Raw genomic sequence first — 10,350 nt, forward strand, 5'->3', positions numbered from 1 at the left:
TGTCTGACACATTCGACAGCCCTAAACACAAGGCAGAAAAGCTGAAAGCTGGGTTTACCACTTACCAGTGTTAATTTATACCTGAAGATAGGTCTTAAAGATCGGTTTCTTGCAAAACTGCAGCATCTCCCAGCAACAGTGACTGAGTGCAGAACTTTAAGCAGAACTGACATCATAAGACGTAATCTCCGGTCCCAAGTGATGGATCAGGCTTGTGCGGCAATCACACAGATACTGCTAATAGTAACCAGTCCTGGGAGGCTCTGGAACAAAATTCTCTGAAATAAATATAACTTGAAGGAGAGTTTGCTTGATGACAGTTTGATGACAAGTTTGTGTCTTCCACATTTTACCCACAGTTACATCTAAATGGTGAGGCTTTCAGGGGGAAGTTAATCAAATACCTCTCCTTTGTACCTTTGAGTATTCTAGCAAGACAGTTGAAGGTATCAGTTAATATTCTCTACTAAAATAAATTATGCTACTTGCTATCTCAAGAAGAATGAGAGGAAGAGAAAATAAATCATGTATTTTAAATGCCATATTTGAATGTTTTCTTTCACAGAATTCACCTAAACTCTTCTGCCCAAAGGACAGAGTCCTGGATATTGAAGCTATATACAGTGTTATTGATGATGCAAAACAGTTTATATACATAGCTGTCATGGACTACTTGCCAATCGTCATTGACACCAACGCTAAACGGTGAGTGTCCATGTCCAGGACTAGCACGTTCTCATAATGCCAATAAGGTCTGCTGGACAAAGTGAACCCACAGGAGATTAGTAACTACTGTGGACCAATTTCTTGGGGCCCAATTCTGCTCTTATTGAAATCAGTGAGAGTTCTGCCATTGACTTAAATGGGAGCAGAATTGGGACCTAAGAAGACATTTCCAGTTCTGGGTCCTAAGCTTTGGATGTGCCTATTGAAGGAGATCAGAAATTGTCTAGTTTGACCATCTGGAAGTGAGTGGGACCCAGGAATACAAGAATCTGCTTGTACACAAATCCTATTTCTTAAACTATTATATTCACTATCTTGATACCACAGATGCTGGCATTTTATGAGTATCATACAGATATTCAATGAGAGAACGAGTGTGTGTTTTTGTGTGTTAAAAGAGAAGTAACGAGAGTTCTTGTATACGACATGGGAGATGCCATTATTTCATTGAAAAAGGCATATAAATTCCAAATTCAGCATAGATTACATTTGAATTATATGACATTTTGGTTGACTGAGAGTTGCTAAAAACAAAACCAAGTAATTTTTAAAGATCCTGTTTGTATAGACCATAAAAAAGTACTCATGGCCCAAAACTGGTGCCACAGTGTAATGAACCGTGCAACTCAGAAGGCGAGTATCTAGTGGTCCCTCTGACACTCAGTAACACAACAAATTGAGCATCTACCAAAGCTTACCATTCTATCCCTGCACTTCGTCTGCATAGAGTTAAGTGGAACTAAACATCTGGTTATGTGCTTTTTTCTAGTTTTACATAATTAAAGATGTTTAATTCAAATTTGTCAAAAAAAAAAACCCTGATTTTCTCAGTAAACTTTTTGCACAGCCTCTCTCACAGTGAACCATGAGTAGAGCTGTAGGAACTCCAGGTTCACAGTGTGCATCCATCCCTCACATTTCTCCTTTATCCTGGAAAGGATCTTAGTAGAACTGCTACAGGATTGCAGTTAATGTTATCTATCTTCTACACTCCTCCTCCATTCTGATGACTGAAAAATTCAGAAATCTACTGGATTAGGGAGATCCAGGGAAGCCACCTGTGTGAATTCCTCAACATTTTCCCTAAAAAATTCCCTACAGCATGGCTTTGTGTTAGAGCCACTGCCACAGCTTCTCTACCTTGTCAGCTCCCAGTTCTCACTTGTAAGTTATTTTTTGGCATTGTGGAGCTCAGATTTCATTAGGCTGAATGCCTTGATGCTGCTGGAATAAAGAAAACATGTGTTTTCTTTTGTCTAATTCTGCCTGTCCTGACCTGCTCCCACCAAAGGTCAAGAACCCAAAGCTAACTAGTGATTGTGAGAAGAGCACCATGGATGCCACCATCCCATTCGTAGCAGAATTTCTGCAGTCCTCATAAGGAAAAAAGGTAGCATCCTCCTTAAATGACCCATCTTCATCTCTGCTGAAGGATGCCAGCACCCTGCATAGCAGCAGCTCTCCTTTTCCCAAGCAAGAAGTTACAGAAAGCATTTTAGTCCCCAGCCTGTATGGTCCCAGTACAGAGGAAGAAAAGGTAGTCAGGGAGGGAACAGTGTTGCTGTTTCCTTACTTGTGCAACCAACAGTAAACCCTTCTTGTCCCTCTGCCTGGCCTAGTTAAGCAGCACCCTCTAGCTGTAACTCGTCCTGAGATTCTCTGGCACCTCAAGAGCTCCACTGCTCTCACAGTGACAGAGAAGTAACAGTAACCTTCCTGGCTACAGGAAGTCAATGTACCTGCATTTTGTGCAAGTGTTCTGGCAGCTTTCCGTGCCCCTGCACACATGGAAGATGTGCTCAACCCCACCGTCCCCACAGTGACAGTTTTGGTGCAGGGCAGAATGACACAAAAAGGGGATGCTGGCAAATCTGTTTAGTGAGAATCCCTTTAAATGAGAACTGTATTCCTCCAACAAACAGAAAATGAAATTCACATGTGTTTTATTTTCTCTATGATGTCTAGACTTGGCTGTGTAGAAATCTAAGAAATTTTTAAGTTCTCTGGATATACTGTATTCTTTCTCCACAGGTACTGGCCATATTTAGATGGGAAGATAAGAGAAGCCTTAGTATTACGAAGTATTAAAGTACGACTTCTCATAAGTTTCTCAAGAGACACAGATCCCCTTACTTTTAACTTTGTTTCATCTCTAAAAGCTATTTGCACTGAAGTTCCAAGCTGTAGTTTGAAAGTTGTAAGTATAATCCATATTGCTTTGTAATATATTTCCCAAACCCTGCCCTCCAAAAACCAAGAAAACTTCACAACTGGGAGGTGTTTTCTGTTGATATTAAAGCATTTAAATGGCATTAAATAACAGGAAATGTAACATGATGAACAGAATTTATTCCTAGTAGTAATAGCTATAGAAATTAAAACAAAACAACAGAATTATGCCAAAAGGCAATCCATGCAGTGGACAGCCTGTGTAAAACACTACATCTGGTCTTTTACTGCAAAGCTAACAGAGTGAACCATGGTCATGTCTTGTTTATACTGGCTGATAAATGTGACTGCACAAAAACCTGTTTTAGTTGGGATTCACGTAACCTTATTGTTCAGCTGTGTAAGCATCTACTTTGGTCAAGTACAAAGTACAAGAAAAAATAATGAAGATTTTACATTAAATTCAGGCTACAGATCAGAATTGTGAAGACTAGAACCACCATTATGTGACTACTTTAGACATGCAATACAGGGAAATGAGAAATACCATATCTGTTACATTTGTGTTAGAGAAAAGAGTGTCTGGTAAGTACCACTTTAAACTTGATACAGTTCAGTTTTATGGAATTGAGGCACACTGGCCATCAGCCATCTTGGATCAATTCATCATGGATCAATTCCTTTCTGGGTGTTTTGGGGTTTTGGTTTTCTGTTGTTGGTTTTTGTTTGGTTTTTTGGTTTTTTGGGGTTTTTTTTAATAACTGTGTTAATCTGCTGAATTATTTGACTTCTTAAATTGACAATCGACTAAATCACTTTGACATTTTAAAATCTACAATTGCAAACCCCAAGTACTATTAGTGTTATACACACAAAGTTATACTTATGCATGTCTAGAAATAGGGATTTTTGTTACAACGTACACTGTATTACAACTTCCCTAGGTAAGAAGCAGCATAATGTGTGCTTTTAAGTAAAAAAGCCCATACATGGCTGACACTGCTTAAGCCACTTAAATTTTGAGTATTTTCCAGCTTGTTCTGTATTTATCATCAAAATTCTATTTATGTATTCAAACTTATTTTTTATTTAAGTGGCACCGAATGCTCTACATACTCATATCCATTTCCATCTATTTACAGCAGGTAGAATCTTTAGTACAGAATTTATCTCATCAAGAACTAAATCCTAAAAGGGAAAAAAAAATAAATCTAGACATCTCTTTAGGTAGATATTCTGTCTGCAGGTAGAAAATACAAATACCACTTCCAGTAAAAAAATGAGACTGCTCCAGATTTAAATAGCTGTAAAGGTACAACGCACCTCAGTGATCTCTGTGCTGTGCATCACGTGTTCCACACACTGGGTAAGTCACTGCCTTAAATAAGCCTTGGCACGAGTAATAGCCCAATGCTCAGAGTTTAATGATATCTGCTTGATTTTGGCTGAAACTGTGCACAGGCTCTGTCATGACAGTCCTTTACCTCACAAAACATGCAAGATGAGCACTAGTTTTTAAAAACTCCATTTCTTTTGCATCTTGACATCTGTTCTACCTAGGGTCAAAGTAAAACAAAACTAGGGTGCAGGGGAATAGGATAACAAGGTGAAAACTCAAATCTTTTAAATTATTGGAAAATTCCACTTTTCCTTTTTGGTTCACCTTTGAGTATGAGCAAACAAAGTCAAACTAAACTCTGTACAGAAAATACCATCATGCAGACATGTGTTGTATGTGTTTATACTCCAGAACACTGAAATATTAAGAGAACTGTAAGTTATAAATTCAAGCAAAGTTTTATGAATTAACTATGAAACCTTTTCTCCTAAGCAATAGTTTAATTTTAAAGCTCTAAACTCCTAAAGTAAGAATGGAAAAGATTAATGAAATGTTAGCAGAAGGTGGTGTATTATTAACGCAGTACTTCTGCTGAAGGCGCATGTTGGAGAATGTTAGGCTGTGCTACTTAATGCCAGTGCTGGTTCACTTGCTTATCTAAAGTACATGTGCGTATCATCTTTGCGAGGGCAGATGGGTTTCCCTACTAGTACGTGTACTGTCAAGCACTAAATAGCTTCTCTGCTGTTGCCGGAGAGCATGTGACGTTTTCAGTCCTTCTCTTTTCTTCCTGGATCTGAAATTTTCTCTCTTACAAGGTCATAATACAAACAGAACACTAACGTATGATTTTTCCATTCAGCACATCTGCTGAATCTATTTCAATTTGACGACTAAGCTTACATGATTATTGTGCTTGACTATTTTTACATGAAGGTATGTAAATTTTTGCTAATTTTCCTAACACTGGGAAGATGACAACTTATTATGTTTTGTTTTCTAGCATTGAATACTTTACCCATGTGCATATTTTACACTATTCCTTGCAATATTAGTATGTTCCTCATCCCTGTGTGACTCCTGGATGGATGCCCTAGCTGTCCATCAAGGGGATACACCCTAAGTGACCATCAACTGTGCATCTGTGTCTACAGATCCTATGCACACCTGTATCTGTTCCCATTTTGTTGCGCCAGGAAAACATGACCATTTTCTTCTGGCTTTATCAAAAAATTCACAACTCTCTCAGAAAGCTATAGCTCCATCTCTGGCTTGCCAAGTGCCTCTACTTTCTGTGCTGGGCACATGTTTGCAGTGCAGTTCCTCAAGCACACAGTCTTGATGTTGTCCAAGAACTAACCCTTAATATCTAGTAAACTTTCCTTTACAGCTGTTAAGATGGTTTGTTCTAATTCTTTTAAAAAGCATGATGCTGTAATTGTAGTGACGTTAAAAATCTTTAATTAACAATACACTTTCTCCATGCAGCTTAGTTAGATGTGAATTGGGTTAGATACTAGGAAGAAGTGCTTTACTAAAAGGGTAAGACACTGGAACAAGTTGCCCAGAGAAGCTGTGGCTGCCCCCTCCCTGGAAGTATTCAAGGCCAGGTTGGATGAAGCGTTGAGCAGCCTGGTCTAGGAGAAGGTGTCCCTGCTCATGGCAGAGGGGTTGAAACTAGATATCTTTAAGGTCCCTTCCAATCCAAACCATTCTGTGGTTCTATGAAAAATCTCACTTACAGGACAGATAACAGTTTTACATAGAATAATCTTTTTCAGTGACCTTTATGAAGCAATCACTCAAACAGTTCAGGTTGTTTGGCTTGTTTTTGAATTCAAAAAAACTGTATCTGGAATTCTGCTGTTATCTGAACTCCTGACAAACATTAAGCTGTGCAAGATAACAAGTAAGTAAGCATGCAGTGACATACAAAATCCAGAGACTGTTTATGGAAACAACTTTTTGATAGTTATTCATCATAAATCTGCACCATAGTATCATGCAATATCAGGGCCCTGAAAAAACCACAAGCTCTTGGAGTTTTAATCAAGCTGATGATGTAGTCAACCGCAGAGACCACTACATTACAATAATGAATTTAGTATTTTACAGTTGGGTTTTCAAAGTAGTAATATTATTCTGCAAGACATCTCTATAACCTAAAAAGATTTGTTCCAGGTTTGTATTAAAAAAAAAGCCTGAGTTCAAGAGATGAATTTTGCATTACAGAAAACAGACCCCCAAGAATGATCATGGAGTCCTGGGGTGGCGTTCCTCTAATACAATTTTTTGATGTCTTAAGTAGGTGTAGTGTATAGCCCATTACTTTTTACCAGTGATATGCTGTGAATTAGGATTGTTCCGAGCATCTACACCATCACCTCAACCACAGTTTCCCAGTCATGCGTTAAATATTTAATTTTCTTTCAACATGTTACTCTCTGCTTCTGGTTTTAGAATCTCTGTCTAGGTATTGCTTTCCTTGATAAAATAAACAATACTTATATTTGTACTAGAAAATCACATTTTTGTCTGGCACTCATGCAGACAGGGTGTAGATATAGCTCCAAAATAAAATAAAAAAAAAAACAACAAACAAAAACACCCTAAAAAATTTAAAAAATCTTACTAGGTTTCCTGTTGGAAACTGCAATATGAAGGTATTAATTCAGCTGTTGGTGTGCCTGCCAATCTGGATCCTGAAGCAGACTTCAAACCCCAGTCTCCCTCAATGATCGAGGAAATGAGCTAAAGAAAAGTTCCTGGCTCTTACCATGCAGAACATGAAGATGGGGTTTTTGTTCATTCAACAGCCTTTACTACCTGGCACTGTATTGCTTTTAGCATGCAAGAACCATGCCCTTTGTATAGCTCTGAATACCAAGGCATAACAAGTATTATAAACTATGAGAACTTACTCAGCAATACAATGTGTAGTGTTTTATTAAAATTAATGCTTGGCTATAAAAACTCAAGCTGTTCTGTAGCACTAACTCATTTTCAATAAAGAGTAGAGAACAGACCATATTTTTTCTGTCCATTATAGAACAGTTCGTATTAACCTGCAGTCTACTCTATTTTATGGCAGAAATTCTTCGACCTTGAGGAAGAGAATGCGTGCTTTCTTAAAGAACAGAAGAACACTTCCCTTCCCAAATTAAATCGTAACAAATATATGGTGACTGAGGGAGCTGCATACATTGGTAAGTAACCACACCTCAAGAAATCCTAGTTTGTACCCAAAAGCCTGAAGTAACACCCATTTGTAAGTGAAGAATCTACAGCTGATATGCCTAAGTAATAGTTAATTTTCCTTGCTAACCTGGATGGAAACTGAGCTTTCAGCTTCTTCTCATTTAAAAACTTCTCCTCCTTCCCCCAGGAATGAGTTTCTCAAAAGTAATGGTCTGCTTGCAGTGTTTAAAAAGAGACTGAGAACACAAATACAGCACACTTTATCAAATATGAATAGATGGGCTTATTAACATATTCTCTGGTTTCTACAGTCCAATGAAGATGGGACTGTTCTCCACTTTCCATGTTATTACTAAAGCTATAGTCAATCCTGGTAAATACTGTTGTACAGATGCCTTTTATTCTCACCTTCTGAAGTATTATTCCATTTACTGCCATGACATTCCAGACACCCTCCTAACATTAGGTACAGATCTAAATGGTAATTGGGGTTAAAGGTGTATTTAAGTAAGGTCTCTAGCAGAAGTTCATTATCCATCAAATGCTTACTGAATGCAGGCCAAAAACTTCCTTTAAAAAAAAAAAATCTGACTGCTTGAGCTGTGTGTGAGCTGCAGGATCAGAAAACTCCTACTGAACTAAAAGGTAACTCATGGGATTTTATAAAGCCAAGAGAGAAAACATGCATTCTAATATGCTGCAGCTTGATGCTTTACTAGCTTACTTCCTCACTCTCACTGCGAAGAGCTTAAAGCCAGCGATTGCAGAGGCAGAGGGAATGCTAAGGCTGCAACACAGAAGCATGCCCATACACACAGAGATGCAGAATCCCAAGTTGTGCAGAGATACAACCAAGAGCTACTCTGAAAAGCTCACCTTGCTGGGCTTTAAGCATACCCACCCACCTGTCCCCCTCTCAACCTCTCCAAATCTTACTTTTCACTTCCAATAGTGCAGCTTATTCCTCATCTCCCAACTGTTTATAAGCTCCACCCCCCCCAATAATTTTTTTCACTCTAAATTCCAATAGCCAGATCAAATTTCAATAACTTATAACCTGTCTACACAGCATGGATTCTTAGCTGAGTTGTTTTTTTTCTTTCCCAATGTCCTTACATCCTTACATATAAAGAAATGAAAGAAGTACATTATCAAAGCTGTGTGCAATACAAATACGTGCTTAAGGACCTGATATACCTTTTACCTGCAAGCATAGGAAGAAATGTCCCTTATGATGAGGCTTCAAGTTACCATTCTTGACAACTTTAGAACTCTTAACATTTCCTGAATACTTAAATAAAAGGAATAAATTTCTCAGATATCTTCATGTTCATGTATGTTCAGATGTTGTTTTAAATCTGACCTCTAGTAACAGCATTTTTTTCTTCAAAATACTGCATGTGTTGTAAATGTACAACTTAAATAGTTCTAGTTCTAGTGAAATAAAAAGAAATAACTGAAACACTTGGTTCACCTGTTCTCGATTAATCCAATTACCCTCTTTGCCTTGTGATCATCAGGCTCTGGAATGCTCATTCGCTACCTTAGATATCAACAAAGGCAGTAATAACTGGCATAAAGCAGTAAAACCTGCTTTTCTTTCCTGAAATAGTATCTATCAGTGGGTGACTTGTAAAAGATCTATTGGTTTGGTTCAGCATTACCATCTACTTTAAACTGTTTATACAGGAAAAAAAATACACTTCATTCTTGGCACTGAAAAGGCTGATAAGGAAAGTAGATGGTGTAATAATACAATATATGCAAAAGGAAGAGCAAGTTAGTTAGTTCTGAATAAATAAAAGAACCTGTTTTCACTTATGAAGGATTAGAGCTGTTAAACTTCCAGAAACACTCTGCACTGCACACTGGTATGTAATGGAGTTTTTTCTTTCCCGCAAGTACAGAAAACTTACTTCTGCCTCTGCCCAGGTAGGCACCGGGACACATTATGCTGTATCATGCTGGATTGCCTTTGGGGAGATTGCTTGTTTTCTTTTTAATGTCAGAAACTTATTGTATATTCCTGCCTTTACTCGTAGGTAATTTTGATTGGGTAGGCAATGCTTTTACACAGAATGCTGGAGCTGGCCTTGTTATCAACCAAGCAGACGCGGGGAACAGCACAAGCATCATTAAGCAACTCAAGGCTGTTTTTGAAAGGGACTGGTATTCACATTATGCCAAAAGTTTACAACCAACAAAAATCCCAAACTGCTTTAATCACAAACTTAATAAAGCAACATCAAATAAGACTGCCATGAGCAATGTGAATTAGAAAGACTATTTTACTGTATAGTATGGCGATGAAGAATGACGCTGGGGTGTAACCCTCTTTCTTTCATATTTACAGACAAAAGACTTAAAAAGCAAAAAAAAACAGTTCGGTTGGGGGGGGTGTTTTTAGGAAAAAGCACACTTGCATAAAAACTGTCTAAACTATATTCTCTATATTGAATTATTTAAGATTTTCAAGTTTGTAACTTCTGACACTGAATGTCATTTCTGCTTCCACATTAAGGTTCCACAGTTTAATTTAACAGCATGTGTCCATTTTTCTCTTTCAGTTTTAGGACTTTCCCTAATTGCCAACCTGGCTAGAATGAACCGTGAGGCAAAACCAAGATTCATGCTCTCAAATGGCAGAATTCTCAGATTAGTTATTACTGATGTTCAAGTAGATGGTAGGTTTACTGTATTAGAAAAATATAAGGGAATAAGCAAACTTTCACCCGTACAAATCATTGCCTTTAAATAGCCAGTCATGCAAATACTTCCTTATTTGAGCATTTAGTTTGAGTATCACTGCTCCATTTCTTCGAACTAGCCTTAAAACACATGAGATTTATATTACTGGTAATTCATCCATCAAATTCATCATAATTCCTAAAGCCTCTCAGATATGCGGGGCTTTTTTA

General features: G+C 37.8%; 1 protein-coding gene across 1 annotated transcript in view; it reads left to right on the plus strand.

Moving 5' to 3' along the window:
• The window catches only part of PLD5 (phospholipase D family, member 5), a 101,226-nt gene extending 91,516 nt beyond the window's left edge, over positions 1 to 9,710 (plus strand). Inside the window, exons 6-9 of the mRNA XM_010017580.1 lie at positions 566 to 705; positions 2,758 to 2,923; positions 7,326 to 7,440; positions 9,475 to 9,710. Of these exons, the coding sequence (XP_010015882.1) occupies positions 566 to 705; positions 2,758 to 2,923; positions 7,326 to 7,440; positions 9,475 to 9,710 (657 nt within the window). The remainder of the gene's footprint in view (positions 1 to 565; positions 706 to 2,757; positions 2,924 to 7,325; positions 7,441 to 9,474) is intronic.
• The last annotated feature ends 640 nt before the right edge of the window (positions 9,711 to 10,350 follow it).

Source organism: Nestor notabilis, unplaced genomic scaffold, assembly GCF_000696875.1.
Source record: "Nestor notabilis isolate BGI_N333 unplaced genomic scaffold, ASM69687v1 scaffold447, whole genome shotgun sequence".
Classification (NCBI taxonomy): domain Eukaryota; kingdom Metazoa; phylum Chordata; class Aves; order Psittaciformes; family Psittacidae; genus Nestor; species Nestor notabilis.